The 23,414-nt window shown below is 49.3% G+C and overlaps 10 protein-coding genes across 10 annotated transcripts, besides 3 other annotated features; 4 read left to right on the forward strand and 6 right to left on the reverse strand.

Moving 5' to 3' along the window:
* Positions 1–11,527: part of a sequence feature (contig 1.62 526..201480(-1)) that runs on past the window's edge.
* Positions 83–1,579, forward strand: ANIA_03826 (GPI-anchor transamidase subunit GAB1; the record flags this gene model as incomplete). Its single annotated transcript, XM_656338.1, has 5 exons — positions 83–224; positions 280–344; positions 447–601; positions 650–1,272; positions 1,341–1,579. 5 exons carry the CDS (start codon positions 83–85, stop codon positions 1,577–1,579), a joined length of 1,224 nt encoding a protein of 407 aa, XP_661430.1.
* On the reverse strand, positions 1,622–2,227 carry ANIA_03825 (N-terminal L-serine N(alpha)-acetyltransferase NatD; the record flags this gene model as incomplete). The annotated part of the gene is made up of 1 exon (XM_656337.2): positions 1,622–2,227. One exon carries the CDS (start codon positions 2,225–2,227, stop codon positions 1,622–1,624), a length of 606 nt encoding a protein of 201 aa, XP_661429.2.
* ANIA_03824 (phenylalanine--tRNA ligase subunit alpha) lies at positions 5,186–6,873 on the forward strand. The gene is made up of 2 exons (XM_656336.2): positions 5,186–6,696; positions 6,752–6,873. Exons 1-2 carry the CDS (start codon positions 5,240–5,242, stop codon positions 6,843–6,845), a joined length of 1,551 nt encoding a protein of 516 aa, XP_661428.1. The 5' UTR covers positions 5,186–5,239; the 3' UTR covers positions 6,846–6,873.
* Positions 7,311–8,157, reverse strand: rps21 (40S ribosomal protein eS21). The gene is made up of 3 exons (XM_656335.2): positions 8,060–8,157; positions 7,530–7,798; positions 7,311–7,449 (listed from the first exon to the last, which is right to left on the reverse strand). Exons 1-2 carry the CDS (start codon positions 8,089–8,091, stop codon positions 7,564–7,566), a joined length of 267 nt encoding a protein of 88 aa, XP_661427.1. The 5' UTR covers positions 8,092–8,157; the 3' UTR covers positions 7,311–7,449; positions 7,530–7,563.
* Positions 8,310–9,662, reverse strand: ANIA_03822 (NUDIX hydrolase; the record flags this gene model as incomplete). Its single annotated transcript, XM_656334.2, has 3 exons — positions 8,310–8,947; positions 9,000–9,352; positions 9,418–9,662. 3 exons carry the CDS (start codon positions 9,660–9,662, stop codon positions 8,349–8,351), a joined length of 1,197 nt encoding a protein of 398 aa, XP_661426.1. The 3' UTR covers positions 8,310–8,348.
* Positions 10,778–12,052, reverse strand: ANIA_10476 (putative IMP dehydrogenase). Its single transcript, XM_050611407.1, has one exon. The coding sequence runs from the start codon at positions 11,923–11,925 to the stop codon at positions 11,017–11,019; it is 909 nt and encodes a 302-aa protein (XP_050467440.1). The 5' UTR covers positions 11,926–12,052; the 3' UTR covers positions 10,778–11,016.
* Positions 11,528–20,150: a sequence feature (contig 1.191 1..8623(1)).
* Positions 12,251–12,906, reverse strand: ANIA_11238 (uncharacterized protein; the record flags this gene model as incomplete). The annotated part of the gene is made up of 2 exons (XM_050611408.1): positions 12,251–12,660; positions 12,717–12,906. The coding sequence occupies 2 exons, from the start codon at positions 12,904–12,906 to the stop codon at positions 12,251–12,253; spliced, it is 600 nt and encodes a 199-aa protein (XP_050467441.1).
* On the reverse strand, positions 13,677–14,135 carry ANIA_09462 (DUF952 domain-containing protein; the record flags this gene model as incomplete). Its single annotated transcript, XM_863751.1, has 2 exons — positions 13,677–13,793; positions 13,851–14,135. 2 exons carry the CDS (start codon positions 14,133–14,135, stop codon positions 13,677–13,679), a joined length of 402 nt encoding a protein of 133 aa, XP_868844.1.
* On the forward strand, positions 15,160–20,492 carry ANIA_09463 (putative Ras GTPase activating protein; the record flags this gene model as incomplete). The annotated part of the gene is made up of 3 exons (XM_863752.1): positions 15,160–19,204; positions 19,268–19,546; positions 19,603–20,492. 3 exons carry the CDS (start codon positions 15,160–15,162, stop codon positions 20,490–20,492), a joined length of 5,214 nt encoding a protein of 1,737 aa, XP_868845.1.
* Positions 20,151–23,414: part of a sequence feature (contig 1.61 483..865047(-1)) that runs on past the window's edge.
* ANIA_03821 (uncharacterized protein) lies at positions 20,988–23,239 on the forward strand. Its single transcript, XM_656333.2, has 5 exons — positions 20,988–21,149; positions 21,222–21,253; positions 21,358–21,437; positions 21,527–21,608; positions 21,670–23,239. The coding sequence occupies exons 1-5, from the start codon at positions 21,068–21,070 to the stop codon at positions 22,990–22,992; spliced, it is 1,599 nt and encodes a 532-aa protein (XP_661425.1). The 5' UTR covers positions 20,988–21,067; the 3' UTR covers positions 22,993–23,239.

The raw sequence follows: 23,414 nt of genomic DNA on the forward strand, positions 1-23,414 counted from the left end.
CTTCATATGAACACCCTTTCATCGAAGGGAAGGGCCATTCTTGCCCTGCATTGCTCGTCCTCAACAGTTGAATTGAACCATCATGCCGGTTGACCGCAGGAAGGTTGCTGTTTTTGGCGGCGCCCTCGCGCTGCGGCTGCTACTCCTACTCCTGTTTCCTTCCCTGCCTGACTTACTGACAGGCCGAGTGGAGGTCTCGACACCGGTGACCAGCTTCAAGAGGCGTATGTTCACTGAGAGTCCGATGATAACTGGCGTCAGCTGACACATTTGTTGCAGTTCAAGAAGGTCTTTTCCTCTACAACCGCAATGTGTCACCTTATGACGGAGGCGTCTTCCACCAGGTAAGTGACAGCGGTCAAGCACCTAGGAGTCCTGCTAACGCATAGTGTACGAAGGCACCGCTTCTGCTTCCAATATTCTCGCTGTTACCGAACGCTCAACAGTATCCTATTCCGACCGCACTTCTCTACTCGTTGGTCGATTTGCTCAATGCGAATGCCTTAGTGACGATCTCCGACTCCGCCCAGGCAGTATCCGGAAGGCTGTACACTTCATCGAGGAAACTAATCAAGTGGGACGGAATTGCGGTTGCGGCATGGTAGAGAAACCGTTGGTGTTTGATATGCATGATACTAATACCAAACAGGTTCCTGTTTAATCCTTTTACTATCGCAACCTGCCTTGGTCGGTCGACAGCTGTATTCACTTCGACCGGAATTCTCTACGCTATTTCCGCAGCTGTTCAGGGAGAGAGCCTCAATGCGATGTTCGCATTAGGCCTTGCTTCCTACCTCTCAATCTATCCGGCCCTCCTGTTTATTCCGCTCATCCTCCTTTGCTACGACCGGCACGCTCAGCGCAGTCAAAGCTCTCCGTCCACGCCTCTTTTCGTGGCAAAACACCTCGCCATCCTTCTTGCGAGCATTGCGGGGCTCCTTGGAATCTCGGTCCTGATTATTGGTGACTTCTCGAATCTTATCTCCGCAACGTACGGCTTCCAGCTGCTTGTTCCGGACCTTACTCCAAATATTGGCCTTTGGTGGTACTTCTTCATCGAGATTTTCGATTCTTTCCGGGACTTTTTCCTCGGTGTTTTCTGGCTTCATCTCGCAGCATACGCTGGCAGTCTGAGTGTGCGGTTACGCCGACAACCTTTATTCGTCGTTACAACACTGTTGGGTATCTTTGCAGTGTTCAAGCCCTATCCGAGCATTTCAGATGCCTCTTTATACTTTGCTGTGCTCCCGATCTACCGGCATCTCTTCCCTTGTAAGCACTCCTATCACCCTTCCTCCATCCAACATCCCGTATCCTGTTCTTGGAACTGACTGGATTAGTAATGCGCTACACCTTCTTCTCCGTTTCAGCGCTTCTCTACGCCTCGCTGCTGGGTCCGGCTTTCTACCACCTGTGGATCTACGCCGGCTCAGGAAACGCCAACTTCTTTTACGCAATTACTCTCGTATGGAGTCTTGGTTTTTCACTCATCCTCGCGGATATGATCTTCGCCGCTCTTCGCGACGAATGGGAGCAGGAGAACCCAGACAAGCGCGGCAAACCCGTCAAACAAGTGTAAATATACTTTCACCCATTAAATGTCTATCATCATCTAGAGTTGCTAGCGCAAGCTTTTGGACATAATCATATAGTCAGCCTCTTTTACCGTCCCATTTCGTAGTTTCCGCGGCCTCGGAGAATTCTCATCCTCCGCATACCCCATCCTCGAGTAGAACTTAATTGCCCGACTATTCGACTTGAAAACAGTCAACATCGCCTTCTCAAGCCCAACGCGCCGACCTATCTTCTCAAATCGCTCGATCAACTCCTCTCCTAATCCCTGCCCCTGTACCTCAGGCGTGAGATGAATCTCATAGCAATATAACACCTCATACCCATCTTCGTATGTAACCATAAACTCGAGAAACCCGGCGAATTGCCCGGTTAATATTGAGCTCGAGCTATCGCCCTTGGTATCTTGAACGCTACTTGATGCACCCCGCCGCAGGATCATATACTTCATGTCGGGAAGTTTCATCTCCTTTCTCTTTTCAGAGGACGACCAGCCTATACTAGAGTTCTTATAGGCATTTGAAGACGTAAGCTCCAGCAGCTTGAAGCAAGAGGTTAGCTCCGTGTCGGGTATTGTGGCTGCTGTGTGGATGGAAATGTCGTATGAGTCGGCTTCGAGATCCCTTTTAGCTGCTGGTCCCGGTTTTATTGGCATATTCTCATTCGGTGTAGTAATTTCACCGGCAGCCGCATGAGTGTCATTTGCGTTCGCTTGCGCTTTCGAAGGAGTTACATCTTCTATTTTCGTTTCTCTTTCCTTCTGGAAGCTCAGTTCGGAAACCGGGATGTACAATGATGTAAACTCCTCCAGGGATAGTGCGTTTGTACGCTCCACTAAGGGAAGCGGCTTTGGCTTCAGTCTTCGTTTCCCTTCATCTGGGCCCTGTTAGTTATGAGATCCGACTTCCCTACAAGCCACATATCCTGAGACCTTCACTTAAGAAAGAAACAACGACAAGTGCATTACAGATTAAATAAATGAGATAGTACTTACTAATACCAGAATTCTTAGGCTTTTTCTTTATCTCAGTCCTCATTTGTCGCGTCGCACGGCGAAATGCTGGCATAGCTGACATTGATAAACCGAATTTTTGCGGAGTAGTTTGCGAGTATCGGCAGGGGCCGTCGTGAAATATAGTCAAATTGTTCGATGTTGACTAATTCCAATTCATAACCCCTTATATTGCATGGTATGTATTTAATGTGGTCTTTTTGTAGGCAGGTGGATGATGACGGATGCTTCGCGTTCGCGTCGGGAATTGGCGTTGAACTCGGAATACCGAATTTGTTCTGGTAGGAAGAGTTATGTGCAAAGCCCCCATTTGCGAGTAGGAAGAGCTCACGCCTTAAATTTACGAATATGTGCAGATCGTGTCTTTTGGCGATTCGAGTTTCGAGGCTATCGAAATCAAGGCGCATATATATCCGCTAGAGTAGGGTTTCATACAGGTTTCAAAAGATAGCTCAAGCGGGAGCGAATCATGAGACTTATTACTGTCTATAGTACCTACGAACTGTCCAAGCCGACTCTAGAGCTTATGTTAAACTGCCAAGAATATGTAAAAACTCTGAGTTTGCGCTATATGAAGCAGTCGCATCCTATAACCCCAGAGGCCACATGTGCAGCTGACTAACAATATCAATATCACGGCAGCGAGATACTGAAGCTTCACACGGCTCGCTATATTGCAGCATTTCCTTTCGCCCATGGGCTTCGATCCTCCAGCGCCAACTTCTCAGATACATTAACTCCCAATCAGAAGGCATAGCTGTAGCGCTGGTTCCTGGCCAGCTTGTTGAGGGCTTCAAATTTGGGATCAGGGATGATGAAGTCTGGCGACATTAGTTCACTGTTTCAATACGGCACTGAAAAACGATATGTACATTGAAAGTTGCCCTCAATGCGGGATGATGTGACACCCTTTGGCAATAACGTCTGTAATATGCTGCATTGCCCACGGGATCGGGCAATTCCTGGGTCTTTATTGAGCCCAGCAGCGATTACCTGCACGATAGGATCAGCGAACTCTCCGTCATATGATCAATAGCGGCGATAGCTATCTAAACCTGTCGAAGTCCCCCAACGAAAAAGAGAGTTACCGAGGTACATGCTAGATGTTATATCTAGCGGTCTATAGGCAACCGTAAAATCTTCTTGCCCTCTAACCACTGCGTAAGTTTGTTGCTGGAGCTATGGAAAAGCTTGGAATTTTGTTCACTGCGATAGGTATCTCCGCATACTCAGTAGCTTCTCGGGTTCCTCGATTGTATGATTGCTGACGCCAATGCTGTTGACTTTGCTCGAGTAGACGACTCTCTCTAGCGCTATCCAGATGTCATCATCGAGATATTGGCCAAACAAGACCACTTTATAATAGACTCCATCAGCTTAAGAGTTCACATACGCTCGAAAGCGCGGCCCAGTAAATCTCGAAGCCCATCAGCGAGCGGTCAGGGAGTCCTGAGTGTCAAGCGTACCAGACATTAGTCAAGATATTCCCTCTGCAAGCCCTGCAGTGTTTTGTCAAGCGCCTCTCCGATGTGGTCAGGGTGATGCTGCGAATTCCAGAACCTTGTGATTTCAGGCAGGCTCAGCTCCTGACTGCTGTTTGAAAGGTAACCAAGGTGACCACCAACGAACTCTTGTCTCAAGGTACACGGGGCGTCCTCCATCTATTCAGAACTCTGTTCTCATTCAGATAGCAGGTGGCATCGTCAATGTGACGGTATTCAGCGCGCAGAGCAGCCTCAACCCCTTTTTCAATTCCATGGGGCTGAGAGAGCTATGTTAACAGTACTTGTTCAAGGTATAGCTGGCTGGTCCGCATACCCAGGTACCTAGGCCAACAGCAGGGATGCTGTGTCCCGTAGAACTTGAAGGAGTGTCAGAGAGACATGGTCAAGCAGTTCGAGCCCGCAGTGAGGCAGTTTGTGAATATGTTAAGCGCTATTGAGAGGAAGAGATGAAAGAAGAGAGGGTCAGCTTTCAATTCCTCATGAACTGCATCGCACAAAATTTCAGAGCTTCATGTACTGTGTATATCTCAGCCATGTTATAGTAACAGTCAGTGATTGCAGCGCACATTGGCTGATTCACAATCGCGGGCTCAGGTACGTCGCACGTCCTATAAGCATAAACAGAAAGGCAATTTTTTCCATTAGTTTTTTGCAATTGTCCATTTCAGTCTCGACTGGAGTTCCACGGTCAATTATAGAGAAATGCATAGGTAAGAGAGACGATTGATAAAATCTGGACTGAATGACAACTACTAGAGTGACGCAGCCTTTAGGGTGCAGAAAAAAACCATTCGAATAGCTCGACATTGGATAATCCGTTGAGATCAAAGGAATGACAGATATTATATTTTGATAGCAGCACCCTAATCAGGAAAAGATATGCAATCGAAACTACTAGGGCTGTTACATATATTGTTTGAGATGTCTCACAAGTGGAAAGTAAAGAAACAGCAAGAGACAGGTAATATTAGCGGGGTAGTCACGGGATGACGCACTTGGCACGGCTGCCCCGCCGTAATTTTGAGGGCCGAAAAAGAGGTGGGCGGGATGCTTTGAGTCAATCGTACATCAAGCCCTAGTCAACTCTCTATAAACACTTTTATTTTCCCACTCGCCGCCGGTCAATTTGCCGTTGTCCACAAGCGCAATCATGGCGGCCGATATGACAAATCCCGTTCTGGACGCCCTGTCCGCGTCTGAAGGGCCGATTTTATCCAATGAAGCCTTCCCCTCCGTCCCCTCACAAACCGTCAAAGCGGCGCTTGATCGACTCGCCTCACGACTGATGGTCGAATATGAAACCTTTAATAGCGAGGTTCTTGTTGTGACGAAGGAAGGAGAGGATGTTGCAGCCAATGGCAGTCACGAAGCAAAAGTCTACCAGGCAGTGCTCGCTGCCATGGATGGCTTGAAGATTAAGGAGTTGCCTGAAGTTGTCGGAAAAGAGAATGCTCAACTCGGACAGGGAAGTGCCTTCAAGAAGGGCTGGATCAAGAAGGATAAGGATGTTCTCCGGGCTGCCACCGACAGCATTGTTGACGATACCCAAGCCGACGTGAAAAAGATCCAGCAGGGTGGGACCGTGACGGACCCCAATGCTCTCAAAGAATTGAAAAAGCGGAAACTCGTCACTGCCAAGAAGGTCATCACTTTTAAAATTTCAAAGGGTGCTAAGTACGCCAGAGAGCTGGTCAAGGAGGAAACCGATCTGACGGCCGAGATGCTTCAGAACGGATCATGGAAGACCGCCACTTTCAAGCCCTACAACTTCAAGGCTATGGGCGCTCCTACCCCCTCTGGAGCCTTCCATCCTTTAAACAAAGTCCGACAGGAGTTCCGGAATATCTTCTTCGAGATGGGTTTTGAGGAGATGCCGACGAACCGTTTCGTGGAGACTGGCTTTTGGAACTTCGACGCACTCTTTGTGCCTCAACAGCACCCCGCTCGTGATCTCCAAGATACCTTCTATATCTCCGACCCTCTCACCGCTGACCCTCCTCGTGAAGATCCCGAGTATGACCCCCACCGCCCAAAGACCGTGCTTAAACCCGCGGGCGAGGAAAAGAAGCTGGACTACAAAGAATATTGGGAGAATGTCCGCCAGGTTCATGAGAATGGAAAGTACGGGTCAATTGGTTATCGCTACCCATGGAGCCCCGAGGAAGCGCTGCGCCTTGTTCTTCGCACACACACCACGTCCATCTCCACGTACATGCTGCACAAGCTTGCCGCCAATCCGCGACCTGCGAGATATTTCAGTATCGACCGTGTCTTCCGTAATGAGGCAGTCGACGCCACCCACTTGGCTGAGTTCCACCAAATCGAAGGTGTCATTGCCGACTTTGACCTCACCCTAGGTGGTCTCATCGGCTTCATGGAGGTTTTCTTCGCCAAGATGGGTATTCACAAGCTCCGCTTCAAACCTGCCTACAACCCCTACACTGAACCTAGTATGGAAATTTTCGGCTATCACCCCGGGCTAGGCAAGTGGGTGGAAATTGGAAACAGCGGTATGTTCCGGCCGGAGATGTTGGAACCTATGGGTCTTCCCAAGGACATGCGGGTGTATGGTTGGGGTCTCAGTCTTGAGAGGCCGACCATGATCAAGTAAGTGCTTGTTGAAAATTAAAACAAGTAAACGCTTTCGACTGACTCTATATAGGTATGGCGTGAGCAACATTCGAGAACTGCTCGGCCACAAGGTTGATCTCAACTTCATCGAGACAAATCCGGCAGTCAGATTAGAAAAGGATTAGATTTGATTCAAGAGAGAAAAGACGGGATGTGCATTTTATACTTACTACCATGGCGAACATAGAGATTTTGAAGAATCAAGCATGATATACCCTTTCTAGTCATAAACTATCCCATGGACATACCAAGAACATGGAACCTGTCCCTCTTCCTGAACGCCTCTCATCTACGAGGTTATCAATTACACTCAGTATCTAAACGCAATGTCCCACCCGTATCTGTGCCCCAGCGCACATCACTGCAGCAGTGGCTCTTCAGCAGGCGGTGAGGTAATCTTCGGCATGTGTACAATAGATTATGACTCTACCTCCTCGCTCATCAAGAGACAGATGTATGTTGCAAGAACATTCAATCTGGTTCAGTGTGGGGAGGGATCAAGTGCCGGTATGAGGCCTTTACCACAAGGCAGTTATAAAACAACATCTGCGGCACAGAAAATACAAGAAATAGAGGTGGATAAAGCAGGGTGGAAATGGAATGGATTAGAAATTTTTGATTCTTTAGACTGAGCTTAACATCATATCAGACGAAGACGTAGCCGTAGCGTAGGATCCGACCACCCACAAATGAGTAGGCCACAATCAGATAACTCATCTCATTTCATTCCTACACAAAATAAAACATTAGCCTTCGTTCCAACAAAAAAATCACTCCAGTACTCTTTCCCCGACAACAGACGAACTCACCACCCACACCCAAACCAACCATCCTTCAGCGAATTTACCGCTGGCGGCTAGCAGTCCACACGTTACGGATGTAGCCGTCGCGCTGGGTAAGACGGTTGAGCGAGTCGTCGCTCTCGCCGCGGGCACGGATGAAGCCGCACAGAGCGTAGGTCTGGTTCTCGCCGGTGTAGCGGCCGTTCTCGTCGACCTTGCCGATGGAGATCTGGACCGAGGCGTGGTCGTTGGCCTTAATGATGCGGTTGGTGGCGCTGCACTTGCGGGGGACGTAGCTAGAGAGAAAGGTTAGTGGTGATAGCTCTTGTGCACATTTAACTGGAGTGGCCTTTGCTCGCTCAAGAGAAATGAGAGCGAGATGCAACAGCTGGAGAATGAGAATTCAGACGAATTTTTTCGCTTCAGATATTTAATCAGGAAGCAACCTCCCATCAATGTCTGTATTGCCCATCTCCATGCTATCCCATCTCGCCCTTTTCCAGATTGCAGACATCTCGGCAAAGCGGCAAAGCAAAAACCGCAAAATGTGTACGTACAGATCGACGATTTCTCCCTTCTCGTTCTCCATTTTGGCGGTTGTCTGTTGTCTGAGGTCGACGACGAACGGTGATAGACGAGGGTGCGCTGCGGGTTGGGCTGGACGGTCGTTGTCGAACTTTTGGCCTGCCGCGATTTCGGGCAGCCGGTTGTGTGGGTCATGTGATCTTTGTCGAGGGTTAGTGGGACCCCGACTGTGGCACGGAACTGTGGCTACTGTACTGCCTCATCGCTGCGTTTTAGCGGGTACGGAATAAAATTATCTTGGCATTGGCAACATCTATTCTATCATAGGCTGCTCTTTCTTCCAGGAAAGATGTCCTTCTTCCAAGCAAGACTGAGCTCGCGAGCACTTCCATTCTTAAATCGCACAAGGACTGCCCGTTCCGATTCCCCTCGGCGATCTGTCCCCTCCAGCTCTGGACCAGGATGTTCCAGTGTCAGAACAGCACGTCCATCTTCGGCAAATTTGCCAACTTTAGGAGAGATGCATTTTTCAGTCCATGGAGGGCTTCCAGAATAGACAAACTCTATTAGTTGCTCGCGCCTCCGCTGCAGCTCATCAGGCGCTATCTGCCGGGGCTCCTTGTCTAGGAACTGCGCAGCCAGGCTCAACAGGACGAACTGCGGCGGGAAAAGGATGATCTCGCCTCGCGCCGCTTTCCTAAGCCACTCAGATGCAGGTAGGAACTGTGCTTCTGCAATTTCGACACCCCCATCGCTCGTTGGGATTTGGATCTCCTCTCGTTCGCCCTCCGCGGGGATCTCGCTTAATAAGGACTTTTCCGACTCCAGAGGCAGAGGTAGAAAGTAGAGGTACATCTGGGTAGTGTAGCGCTTGGGGACATTTATGGGGGTTATCCATCGTGTGAACGGAATTAGGTTGTCTGCATTACATCAGCCGGTTTGCGATGGAAAGAGGAGAAACCGGCGTCCAACCTATATCTGGAACAGCAGAAGCATTCTGCTTCTTCAACCATTCAGAAAACGTAGTTTGTTTCTGGTGGATTTCACGTCGGCCTCTCTCGCGCTCGTCTTCCCCCACTGCGAGCATTTTTCCTGAGCCTTGGTCCTTGGCAAGGAGGATACCGCTCTCCTCAAACAATTCGCGAATAGCGGCGCTGCGATACCAGGACGCATCTTCATGCCTCTTTGGATCTCCAGGTGGTGGACACCTCCCGTCCTGGAGAGATAGATTTCCTCCGGGAAAGACGTGGGCCGATGCGAAAGATGTGGATGTCTTTACGCGATGAAGTAGAAGTATCTCGTTCTTTGGTGAAATTAATACCACGCTGGCGAGTGTCAGCGATTCATCAAGTCAGACACTCGTTGCGGTATAAGAAAATCCGCCATCTACCTCGAACTGGGCCTTGGATCAGCCGGTTGTTTTTTCTGCTTGGGCGACATGTTCCGAGATGTAGACGGCTGGTATTGTACCGTAGATGAGTTCGACCTTGAGAAACAGGTTGGCGTGATGTTGAAGCAGGAAGGTGTAGTTGGCCGGAGTCGTCTTGTATTCGAAGCCAGGAGACCACGGGCAAGCTCAAGCTGGCAACTGATTAGCTGGGTAACTGAGCGAGGCACATGGAACGCGAGATGCATGTTGGGGGGCCGTCAGGAGTCTTGAAGGGTCGATGGATCTCGATTGCCACGTCGTGTTGGGAGGATCAGCTCTCGCTGCCGAAGCGGAACCTCGGTAACCCCGCGTTTACCGGATTTGCGCCAGATGATGTTCGAATCCAGGTCTAGAATAGGCATCGAGTAGTGATTAGGTCTAGCACGATCAGAAATGCGGGAAATACATTGACGTACTTGTCGATAAGCTAAGACTGAGCAGGCGTTGGCTCTGACACCCATGTACCCCACCTGAAATCAGCCCTAGTTTTTGCTTGCAATTTAACCTCAGACCTGACGAGCGTCTATAGCCTGTGTCTAAAAAGCGCCATGACTGTTCACTCGTCAGGATTCATTCCAGTTGTTATATCTCTGAATGCAAGAAGTTGTATGGCGACATGGCTTGAATAATCTTAAGGCAGGGTCGGAGTTAAGACTGCGAGTCAATATAGCGTTCCAACAACAGCACCTTATTCAAGAAGCTATTTTTACCGATAGAGAGACTCTCACTATTCCAAAGAGCATTTGCTGACGGGAGGAATACGGATCGTGATAGTATCCTGAAGTCAAGGCAGGTGATCATAACGCCAAATCTTGCTCTCCTCATCTATTAAATCCCTCTTTCTCTCTTCTCCCATTACATTTGCATCTCCTCGGACTCCTTTTTTCTCTTACTTTGTAATATCCAAGGGGCATCGTGATGAATACTTTCTACATTGTTCTTGCTTCAACCTTTTCAGTGCGTTTGCCTGGGACCTTGACTTATAAGAAAGCGTTTGGTGAAGTTAATGAGTTGTCTCTACTTTTTACTGCGTGATCTCTGCTAACGACGTTGAGGCACAGGAGACTAAGTTCTTTCTCCAAGAAATTACGCTGACCATATCACTATTTATCACTTTCATTAAAAGCAAAAGAATCAAAGCCGCGGTTTTATCTTCCTCAAAGTTTCGAATCCTCGCACAAAGTCAGAGCTGCGAAGCCGAGCCTATTTTCCAGACGCAGGACCAGATTGGAGAGCTTCGGGTAGACGCAGGATCGACGTGTTATATCGCTACGAGGCAGGAGGAAGTGAAAGATCAAGTTGCTTCGGGCCCGCAGTACAGTAGAGTAGTAAGACGCAGGGGCTTTATATATGGGTGTTTTTCTGCGTTGTTATGTCTATGTGAACAAAAGCAAAAACCTATGATGATCGAAGAACAAGCAGATATATATTCCGTCTAACTCCTAAAACCTCATGCCATACTTTTCGAGTTCATGGAAATAACATGTCGTCATGATTAATGAAAAGCAAGAATTGGGACACAAGAAACGAAAAGAAAGCCAACTACTCAAGATGTTACACTTAAGAGTAGAGCTTCTTGTCGTAGCTGTGCAGGCCATGGACGTTACCCTCGGCCATGGCGCTCGCACTACGCACCTCAAAGCGGACAGTGCCGTTGTTAACGCCTTCGTGAAGCTGCTGAAGACTGGAGACACCAATATCCTGCAGAGAGTGCTGGACACCGGCGACAAGGTAAGGGACGAACTTGGTGACCGAGCCACGGTCGAGGACGGAACCGGCGACGCCCTGGGCAACGAGGACGCGGTCCTTCTCGGAGAAGTAGCGGGCGGTTCCAGCGTTACTCGCCTTGCTGTCCTTGCCGTTGCCGCCAGCCTTCTTATCCTCCATGGCGGCAATACTGCCCATACCACGGTAGGCTTTCACGAGCTGGCCTTCGTTGCTGACAAAGTACTCACCGGGAGACTCGGTGGTACCGGCGAGGAGACCGCCCATCATGACGGTAGTGGCGCCCATAGCGAGACCCTTGACAATGTGACCAACATTCTGGATCCCACCGTCAGCGATACATGGGACGCCAAAGCGAGCCGCAAATTGGGTGACGCGGCGAACGGAGAGAGCCTGGGGACGGCCGACAGCCATGACCTCCTGTGTGATACAAGCACTGCCGCTGCCCATGCCAATTCTCAGGCCATCAACACCAGCAGCGATCAGAGCCGCGGCTTGGTCCCGAGTCACGACGTTTCCGCCAATGACATCAATTTCAGGGTACGTCTTCTTAATGTATTTGATCATCTCGATCTGATACATACTGTTGCCTTGACTGCTGTCGAGGATGACAATGTCAAGACCAGCTTCGACGAGGAGCTTCAGTCGGTGCTTGTCCTCCTCGCGGGTGCCAATAGCAGCAGCACAGATCAGCTGCTTAGAGGCGGGCAACTTAGAAGCAAGAGGGTAGTGAAGGTTCTTCATCAGATCACTGCGAGAGAGAAGAGAGACGAGGCTGCCGTTCTCATCGACGATGGGCAGCTTTCCCTTCTTGGAGCTACGAAGGACCTCGTTAGCCTCAGCCAAGGTGGTGCCAGCAGGTGCGGTGACGAGGTCGGTCGACATGATGGCAGTGACAGAGTCGTCGAGGTTGTTGTGGAACTGGATGTCGCGAGTGCTGACAATACCAACAAGCTTTGAGCGGAGAGTTCCATTTTCTGAGAACAAAATCAGTCAGCATAACTGATTTGCCAGTTAAGTGTTTGAGCCAGAAATGCAATTATATAGAAATCAGATAAAATCTTTTTCTCTACATTGCAACTCTCGTCGCTTCAGTGGAACGAAAGTTATATAAGAGATAGATGGGAATCATCACGAAAAGAGGGAGAAGAGAAGCAAAGTAGAACTTACCAGTAACTGGGAAGCCGCCGAATCCCCATTTCGCCTTCAGCTCCTTCGCCTCTCGGACAGTCGCCCTGGGAGAAAGCACAACGGGATCCAAGATGAATCCGTTCTCGTAACGCTTAACCTTCCGGACCATCTCAGCCTGGTCCTCCGGAGAGCAGTTGTGGTGGATGACACCCAAGCCACCCAGAAGAGCCATGTGGATGGCCATGTTATGTTCGGTCACCGTGTCCATAGGCGAGGAAAGAAGGGGAGCCTTCAATGTGACACGCTTGGTGACTGGCGTGTCCAGAGTAACATCGGAAGCAGGAAAACCTTGCCATCGAAGTTCAGTCACGGACCGTGGTTTAGGAGACCAGCGCGCGGCTTACCGATATATCCCGGAAGAATGAGGAAGTCATTGTAGGTCAGCGCACCGTGCTTGTCAGAATCAAGCAGAGTGTCGACATCAAGACCATCCTTGATCGGGTACTCCTTCTCCAAGACCTCCAAGGCCTTGGTGTGGTCCTGGAATTCGGCCTTCATAGCTCTCCCAAGAGCGTCACCGTTGGCAATTGGCATATTAAAGATAGAAAAATCTACGGTCTCTATCAGGACACGCAGATATAGATCAAAAGAACGGAGAGTATAATCAACAGATCGACGATAGAAACGTTCTGCTGATGGAGAAGGTCTTCCTTTCCCAAAGAAAAGAAAGAAGAAGAAAAAGAGAAGAAAAATTCGGAGCAGAAAAATTAGCTGTACACCTTTCGCCGCACTAGCCCCTCTTAATCAACCATGCCGGAAGCGGCATAGCGGATTAAGGTCACTTCGTTCATTGGACAGTAGACGAAATTTTCTGAGGCGGTGAATGAGGGGAAAATGACCAATTCCCCCACCGGTATCGGGGCTTATCAATGTCTGCGGAAGTTCCAGCTTGCAGACGCAGGCTCAGATTTCATAAATCCGATTGACGAGTGTACAGAGCATAGATGCGTTGACTGATGGGCTGCTTGTGGAAGAGTGAGTCATTTTTCAAGTTCAGCAAAGATGCAGCGTTATAGTTTTGGATAACGTGCATCCAAGTATGATGCAGTGCACTGCGGGTTAGAGTTGCGGACTCTGCATTATGTAGGCGTACTTAATGTGGCAGATGTCTGTAGATTACCACCGTAAAAAGAACCTATAAACTCAGGAAGATTGCCATAGGCGTATGGATGAATTCAACCAATCCATATCGAACCATTCACGAAGTGCCAGCCATGCTATGCAATATGAGCTTTGGAAAGCAACATTCGCAGCCATAGTGTACGCAACTGGCCTCAATAGACAACGACAGAAGATGCACCAACTCAGTACCGAAGCCATGGCTTTGCCGCAGCAAGCGGCTTGTCCCAACCGCCCTCGTTAGTCCATATGCTCAAGCTCTCGACTTCATCCTTCCCAAGCTTCAGTCCATTGTAGAGATGCTGTACTACGTTAGTTCTTGGTATACGAGGATAAGAGCGATGTTAGTCCAGGCTTACAGGGAATAAACCCTCATCTGGTCGCGGCCCGCATACACGGCCCTCAGGATCTTCGAAACGGATATCTTTTGCTACGCGGTCGTAGGGAATCCTTAGCACATAGACGAGAGGTTCATCCTTGAAAAAGAATTTCAGAGTGTTTGGAACTTGAAGTGCTGTGGATAAGTGCACGAATCCAGACATCTCATCGAGTTCGCTGACCGGGAGACGATCTGGAATGGGCTCCCGCACGGGGGAAGTTGACGGAACAAGTTTGTATAAGAAAGTTGGCTCGCTTCTGGGCATTTTAGCAGTTGTATGGGTGCTGGATTGTAATTTTAATTGCGACGCTGGAGAGACGGGCAGGTCGAACACGCTTGAGAGACGGTCGTTGATGAGGCGATGAATGCCAAGGCTGGATCATAGTCTATTTGCAGAGTGCTTGGGCCTTGACCTTGAGGCATGAGATCACTGAGAACATCATGTCTTAGAAGGGAACTGAGAATCTCTCCAGGCAGGAGTACCCCGTATCTCTGAAAGATCAAGTCAATGGTCGCTAAGACGTATCTACATTATTCTCTTCAGACCGATCGGGACCATTGGTCAGACATCATGTTCGGGCCGCAGCAAGTTCCGCGAGCTTAAGGCAAGAGAACGATGTAGTTCTTGCTGTTCGACATTCAACCACCGACTCCCACTCCGTCACGGCCGAGGCTGTTTCTACTAATTCAGATCCTTGTTCAAAACTTAATTTAATAAAGCTAGTCTACACCTATGACACGCACTCCGTAATGGGTGGTGTTCATCTAGATTCCTTGTTTGTGGCTCAGTGGCTGGGCACGAGTCCGCGCCGATAAGCTGATTAACTGGTCACCTTACCCGATCGGGAGATTTGTTTGTGGGAGGCTGGGAAACTCGCCTTCCGATCGATCTCCTCAAACCCCCTCCACCTACTTTGATTCTTCTTTCCTTCTTGAACTTGCTCACGATTCCATCAAATCGACCATAATAATCGGCTTTCTTTTGTTTTTTTCTTTTTTTCAGTTTCCCTTCCACCCCTGTTGCGAAACTAGAATTTGGACCTCTCTGCGGGACGGAGATAGCCCGTTTCTATACCAACCAACTGCCCGTTACCCAACAGAGAGCTATGCAGTTTGATCCCTTGAATGCGCACTACTGAGCATTCCTACCAAGGAACACGCTACGACTATTTGATCCCACTCTGCCCGTAGTCTGCTTCTCTTCGTGAAGCAGGCATGCGGCCCATTGAAACCCAACAACCCTTTCGTCTGTTTCTTGTCGCATTCCTGTCCTTGGGACGGCTCCAGTAATGTCCATGCATACAGCTCCGCTTCGCCGTGCGCAAACCGACCTTCCTACACAAGCATCGAGTCCCCTTCGCCATGACTCGACCGCGTCAACAAATTCCTCTGTCTACTCTCTTTCCTCCAACTCTTTTGCCCCCAGTCGCACCAGCACCGTTTCATCAAACGCGTCTGTTAGGTCGGCAGCTGGCTTTGGACATAAGCGAGGAAAGAGTGAAGTAAACACGACTACAGCACAGCAAAATATGGGCGGAGGAGCTGCAGAATGGTCCAACGCAGGGGCAACATACGAGAATATTCGCCGCTCGTTGCGCCCGCTCTCCCAAGCTCCCAACTCCTCTCCAGCTGGCAAGCATGTTGCCTTCCGCCACTCAAGAAGTCAAACGCTTGATAACCCTCAACATTGGAAGGAGAACCGTCCGCGGACTCCCGAGGCCCGCTTCAGTCAAAATGATGCTGAACCCCTCAAAGAAAGACAATCTCCTAATGTTTTGGCGCCTTCCAAACCCAATGTCTCGCCGCAAGTGAGGCCCCATGTCAGGACGAGTCACTCCCATAGTATCTCCAGCACTCATCCACCTCCTTTAACGGCTGCTATTTCAGCACCAGAGCTAGAGACGTTCCAAAAATCCTCCACCGGTCATCTGCGCGCATTGTCGAGATTTGCAAAGTCCGGTGAGACGGAGGAATTCTCGATCGACACTTACACTCCTTCAGTTGTTGGTCTGCAGGGGCGGCGGCGCCTGAAAAGGTCTGGGTCAGTAGCCGGCAACCATGGCCCTCGAACCGTTCAAAGACCAACGGCTTCGGCCTGGGCGGCAGGAAATTGGATGGATAAGCAACGGCAATTCTTACAGGCATATGAGTACCTTTGCCATATCGGAGAAGCCAAGGAGTGGATTGAAGAGGTAATCCAGCAACAGATTCCGCCCATCGTGCAACTAGAAGAAGCCTTACGTGATGGTGTCACCCTGGCGGAGATCGTACAATCAATGTACCCTAACCGGCCGTTGCGAATATTTAGACACCCGAGGCTGCAATACCGACACTCAGACAATATAGCCTTATTCTTCCGGTTCCTCGATGAAGTTGAGCTACCGGAGCTCTTCCGGTTTGAGCTTATTGACCTGTATGAGAAGAAGAATATTCCCAAAGTTATACACTGCATCCACGCCCTGTCGTGGTTGCTTTTCAAAAAGGGGCTTGTCGACTTTCGGATGGGTAACCTAGTTGGCCAGCTGGAATTTGAGCACCATGAACTTGAGCAGACCCAGAAAGGCCTAGACAAAGCTGGCGTTAGCATGCCGAGCTTTACCGGCATGGCTGCCAATTTTGGCGCTGAGCCTGAACCTGAACCCGAGCCGGAGGCTGAGTCTGAAGAAGATCGAATCGAACGCGAACTACACGAAAACGAAAACTCCATTTCCGACTTCCAGGCTCAACTTCGAGGTGCAATCCTAAGGTTGAAGCTAGGCAACTTGATGAACGACCTGTGGGACTTTGAGCCCTTGCTTATCGATCTTCAGTCCAGGATAAGAGGGGACTGGACAAGGCAAATTGTTCAGTATCGCATCGATATGCGGAATTTTGCCGTTGATCTTCAAGCAATTTGCCGCGGATTCGTCGCACGGTATCGTCTGAGGGACACTAGACAGTCCCATAAGGCGCTTGAACACGACATCCTACAGCTTCAAAGCGCGATTCGCGGCTCAAAGGCCAGAGTTCAGGCTAACTTCATTCGAACTCAATTGCGAAGACAAGAACTTGGAATCAAACGAATCCAAGCTGCCATCAGGGGCGCGCTCCAGCGTAATGTCGTGTACGACCTTCACGATAATGTCAAGGATGCAGAAGGTGGAGTACAGCTGCTGCAGGCTGCGATCCGGGGTGCCTTACAGCGCTCGAAGCTTTCGGAACAATTTGAAGAGACTCATTCTGAGGAGGACAAGGTTCAAAGATTGCAAGCATTGATTCGCGGCGCATTGCTTCGTCAACGCATAGGCGCTCAGTCGAAAGAAATATCACAAGCTGAAGAAAGCATAGATATTATTCAGGCGGCCATTCGAGGAATGCTTGTACGTCAAGGTGTCGCCAAAACACTTGCTTATCTCAGCGACGAGACGGAGTCTGTTGTACTCATTCAAGCACATGCCCGTGCCTTGGCTGTCAGAAAGTCTCGGGCAACGTTGAGGGAGTCTCTTGTCAAGGAGCAACATAAGCTTGTTGATCTCCAGTCCATGGTCCGTGGCGGTGCTCTTCGGAAGGCTCTTAATCTCATCCGAGAGGCATTGGCGGAGTATACACCTTCTTTTATTGACCTTCAGAGCGCAGCACGAGCTAAAGCTACGCGATCCTTCTTGGTGTCTCAGCGAAAAGCTCTATTAAAAGAGAGCGAGTCTGTGCTCGAGCTTCAATCAATTGCTCGTGGTGCCATTCTGAGGAAAAGACTAGAAGAAGATGCCGCGTTGTTGCAACAAGAGAAAGCTGCTATCATCGATCTACAGTCGCTCGCCCGGGCAGCTGTGCTACGTATTCAGGTTGGTGATGTCCTGGAGCAGCTGGATGATTGTGACGACGAGATCAGCGAATTACAAGCGCATATCAGAGCCATGATTGTGCGAGTCGATGTCGGTCAGACATTGGCTGATCTAGCGGCTGAAGAAGACATCATTGCGGAATTCCAGTCCTATATCAGAGGCCACCTAGTACGGACAAGGTTCGAGGAAAAACGTCGCTACTACCAGGAGAACATGGAGAAAGTGGTTAAGGCGCAAAGTTTCATACGGGGTAGAATCCAAGGCCAAGCGTACAAGAGTCTTACAAGCGGGAAGAACCCTCCTGTGGGAACCGTGAAAGGCTTTGTACACCTTCTCAATGACAGCGAATTCGATTTTGATGAAGAAATCGAGTCCGAGCGAGCGCGAAAGTTAGTGGTGCAGCAGGTTCGGCAGAACGAGCTCGCTGAGCAGTACATTAGTCAACTGGATATCAAGATTGCTCTTCTGGTGAAGAACAAGATCACATTAGATGAGGTTGTTAAACACCAGAGGCACTTTGGTGGCCATGTAGGGAATCTCCTTTCTAACACGGAGATTTCCTCCAAGGACCCGTTTGACCTGAAAGCTCTGAACAAAACTTCGAGGAGAAAGTTAGAGCACTATCAAGTTTTCTTCTTTCTCCTTCAGACACAATCCCAATATCTCGCCAAACTCTTCCGACGCCTGCGTGAGGTTAACACCCCAGAAAAGGAGTACGAAAGGATACGGCACTTGATGATGGGTCTTTTCGGATATTCTCAGAAGAGGCGTGAGGAGTACTACCTCATAAAGCTGCTGGCCCGCTCAGCTCGAGAAGAGATTGAGAGCTTCACCTCTCTCCAGGACTACCTGCGCTGTAACTCATTCTGGAACAAACTTTTTGCGTCATATATCAAATCACCCCGCGACCGAAAGTTTATGCGCGATGTCCTAAGCACTGCTGTGAAGGAAAATATTGTCGAAAACGCTGAGCTGGATCTAGAAAGTGATCCAATGCAAATTTACCGGTCCGCCATCAACAACGAAGAACTGCGGACGGGGAAGCGTAGCCGGCGCCCACTTAACATACCAAGAGAAGAAGCTATTCGTGACCCTGAAACGAGAGCAACCTTCATCCAACATTTGCAAGATTTGAGGGATATCGCTGATCAGTTTTTCACTGCTTTGGAAGAACTTCTATATCGTATGCCTTTTGGGATTCGATACATTGCTAAAGAGATGTACGAGAGCCTTCTCTCTAGATTTTCCAACGAAGACCCGGGTTTTATTCTCCAAACAGTTGGCCATTGGGTTTGGAAGAATTATTTCCAGCCCGCCATAATGGAGCCAGAGAAGTATGGTGTTGTCGACCGGGGATTGACGCAGGAGCAGAAGCGAAATCTGTCGGAGATAGCCAAAGTCATTGCTCAAGCGGCTTCCGGAAGGCTATTCGGTGCAGAGAATGTATACCTCCAGCCCCTAAATACCTACATTGCGGATTCGATTCAGAGGCTTGGGAATATTTGGGGAGACTGTAAGTGCGACCTGAAGATAATTTGCAGAAGATTTTTGAAATGGCACTAATCAAAGGCAACAGTGATCTCCGTCCAAGACGCCGAAACATACTTTGACATTGATGAATTCAACGATCTCTACGCCAAGACCAAGCCGACATTATATATTAAGATGTCTGATATCTTCTCCATCCACCAGCTCGTGGCTTCCAATATTCATTTCATCTGCTCCAATCCAGACGACATTCTAAAAGAGGTGGTTCGCGACTTGGGCAATGTCAAGTCCAATGAGAATGAGCTGATGAGCGTCAATTCTTCCGAGATCAATCTGACACTGAACCCGAAACTCGCCCAAGCTGAAGGTAGGAAGCAATTACTTCTATTATCTCTGGCGTACATACTAAGATAACTCGATCAGATCCTGAAGCGGATATCAAGGCTCTATTCATGGAGACCAAGAGATGCGTTCTGTACATCATCCGCGTACAGTCGGGCGCTAACTTGCTGGAAATCATGGTTACACCACCCACTGAAGAGGACGAAGAAAAGTGGATGACGTTCGTACGTGATGAGTTAAGTGCTCACAATACGCAACGAAGCGCATACTCTGAAGCGAATAGTCTTGTAGACATTGCCTCTATGAGCTATTCTGAACTCAAACGAACGGCTTTGGAAAACATCTTGCAACTTGAACGAGCAGGAAAGATCCATCGCAGCAATCACTACCAAGATCTTCTCAATGCAATTGCGATTGACATACGGACCAAGCACCGCCGGAGGATCCAACGTCAGCGAGAACTGGAAAGTGCTCATATGACACTCACACGTCTTAACGAACAAGCTGTCTGGTTAGACCAGCAGCTCAAGACGTATAACGATTACATCGAGCAGGCGATGGTGACATTGCAAAGCAAGAAGGGCAAGAAGAAATTCCTTATGCCCTTCACGAAACAATGGGACCACCAGCGCGAGCTTCAGAAATCCGGCAAGGTGTTCAAGTTCGGGTCATACAAGTATTCAGCCCGAAACCTGGCGGACAAAGGCGTCCTAGTTTACTGGAAGGGTTATACAGAGCGACAATGGGACCGAGTGGATCTGACCATCTCGAGTAACGAAGTTGGCGTCTTCACCCTCGATGGAAGCAGTGGGCCGATGATGGTTCCTGGGGCCAATGCCCAGGTTCCCTTGGATGACCTCCTGCAAGCTCAGTTCAACAACATGCAATTCCTCGACTTCTTTGACGGACATCTGCGAGTGAACGTCAATCTTTTCCTGCATCTGATTATGAGAAAGTTCTACAACGAATAATATTCACAGATGCTCGAGTTGTTTCTCCTGGGAGGTCTTTGTCCTATACGTATGATGACTATTTGTTTCTGCTTTCCTTTTTTTATGATATCCCCCTTTGCCTTCATGACATGTACAGACAGCAAAAGCACCTATATCCAACGAGCTCTCACTCCGAGTACCTACTTTGTTATTTTTGCTGTTTTCCATGGTTTTTGTTAGCGATGATTCCCTCCGATTTCATTTCTGCATGCTGGTCATAAAGTTGGTGCTGCACGACTGCCTACACTTTTACCTTCTATGTGATGATATGGACGAAACGATGTATTTATGAGTGTACGTATCGACTAAATGACTTCTCATGAGTTCCAGAGTCTTCCTAATGGACTTTAAGTGCAACGTCTTATATGACTGAGTTGTTGCCGAGAGTCAGGGGTGACACGTGACGTTGTCTTCGGGCCCGACGGGGGTGACCAGCTGGAACCTGATTCTCTCCTTCATGGCGCCCCCGGCTCTGAATTACCGATCGTTCTTTGGGCTAGCTTTCTCTCATCGAATTGATTGTATGCGCAATTAGCCTCTTTTATCCGCGCACCATGGATTTCGATTCCCTCAAGAACCAAGTCAGTAACCTGACTCTTTATGATCTCAAGGCGGGAGTGCGCAAGGTCCAAAATGGTAAGCCAGGCTCTCAGAGCCTCACGTCACCTTCAGACTTGGAAAATATATGCTAATCTTCTTCGTGACAAGCCGTCATGAATTACACTGAGATGGAGGCCAAGGTTCGTCGTATTCCTGACTGTATCCATCCGCGATGTCGGCATCGCTCCGCGCCTTGAAGAAGGGGGGGGGTACTGTTATGATATCAGTCACTTACACCTTCCAGGTCCGAGAAGCTACAAACAATGAGCCTTGGGGTGCCTCAACAACATTAATGCAGGAGATTGCCACTGGAACTCATCACTAGTGAGTTATTATAAACATTGCGTGATTTGATGGTAGCGTAACGGATTCATGGAATTATTGCTGATCTATATCGCTTTGCGGTTAAACAGTCAATTACTCAATGAGATCATGCCCATGATTTACAAGCGATTTACGGACAAGACATCGGAAGAATGGCGACAGATCTATAAGGTAGAGATGATTCAATATTTATTCTTTGGAAGGTCGCTGACTGTGCCTTGCGAAAATTCAGGCCCTCCAACTACTCGAATTTCTCATCAAGAACGGGTCCGAACGTGTTGTTGACGATGCCCGATCGCACCTGTCCCTCATTCGTATGCTTCGCCAATTCCACTACATCGATCCCAATGGGAAGGACCAAGGAATCAACGTCCGCAATCGAGCGCAGGAATTAGTGAAGCTTCTGGGCGATGTTGAGCTGATCCGCGCTGAGAGGAAGAAGGCTAGGGCCAACCGTAACAAATTTCGCGGTTTCGAGGGTGGATCGGGCATGGGAGGTGGAATTGGGAGTTCTGGAGGAGGTCGCTATGGAGGTTTTGGCAGCGATAGTCTCTCTTTTGGCGGCTATAGTGGTGGTGTCTACGGTGACGGCGGCGGCTTTGGAGGCGCAACTGGGGATTTCGAAGATACTGGTAGACGTGGCAATCGCTTTGAGGAATACGACGAATACGATGAAGCAGATGCTGCTCCAACCCGAAGGCATGCGGCTAGTCCTCCCCGTGTTCAGAAAGAAACGAAAAAGCCCGAGGCGCCGAAAGCTCCTGAGCCGGACCTCGTCGACTTACTCGAGGACGAACCCGCACCGGCTCCTGCCTCAACCGCATCCTCCGTTGCCGCCGGAAAGCAGCCCGCGGGCAACAATGGGCTCAACATGCTTGACCCTAACCCGGCTGATGACGATGACTTTGACGATTTCCAGTCCGCCCCCTCAGCACCCTCGTCATCCAATACATTCAGCATCCCTCCACCCGCTTCAACCGTCAGCACCACTTCCACCACTCAATTTGCCGCTCCTCGACCAGTGTCCGGAACACAAGGGTCAAACTTGAATGGCATCGTCGGCTTCACCTCGATGACGCCGACACCGACGTCGAGTGGTGTTTCTTCTCCTGTTCTCCCAACGCAGAACTCAAAGATAGCTCAGCAGCCAAGACCTACCGGCTATCAGGCGGCGACCCCCAATTATTTCACTTCCGTTGCCACCCAGCAAACGCCGTCTGCTCCTTTAGGCCACCGGCCATCTATGCCGTCCACTTCGTCTTTTTCATCTGCAACTGGTCCGACCGCTGCATCCAAAGGTAGCAAGCCTACAGCCTCAAAGGCCTCTGGTGATGCATTCGGGTCACTTTGGTCCGCAGCCAGTGCGAATGCTGGAATTCAGAAGTCCGCAGCCAACGCCAGCAAAGGGCCTAACCTGGCAAGCATGGCCAAGGAAAAGGCAAGTGCAGGTATCTGGGGGACGCCTTCGCCCAGCTTGTCGTCACCAGTATCCCAGCAACAACCACAGCAAGGGGCAAAGACGGGTAGCTCGGGGCTGGATGACCTTCTGGGCTAAATTTATTTTCAAGCCTGTTTCCTCAACTCTCAACCTTGGACGATGTCTTCTTGTTTGGAAAATCACTGTTTTACTGAGAGTATGCTGCTGGAAATAAAACGTGCTTGTCTTATTTTAATCGATGGCAATACATCTCTGAGCGGTCAACTGGTTCATTCTTGGTCTTCTTCCTTCGTCTCACTTCCCCTGTGTTTTTTTTGTTGCTATTAAGCTTGTAAAATACTGCTTAGACAAACCCAACATGAGCATCGTTACGACACTCCCTTGGCATCATGTTGCAGAATCCCATATCCAACACCAATCGGCCAGAACACTTACCCGCGAGCAAATCTTCTGGGAGTCTTGATGGAGAACTTCCAATCCCGCCGAGACGGACCATGACCTTATCATCTGGTCATTGAGTCTTCCACACTGGCCTAACT

The sequence above is a fragment of the Aspergillus nidulans genome, chromosome II (assembly GCF_000011425.1).
Source record: "Aspergillus nidulans FGSC A4 chromosome II".
Taxonomy (NCBI): Eukaryota; Fungi; Ascomycota; class Eurotiomycetes; order Eurotiales; family Aspergillaceae; genus Aspergillus; species Aspergillus nidulans.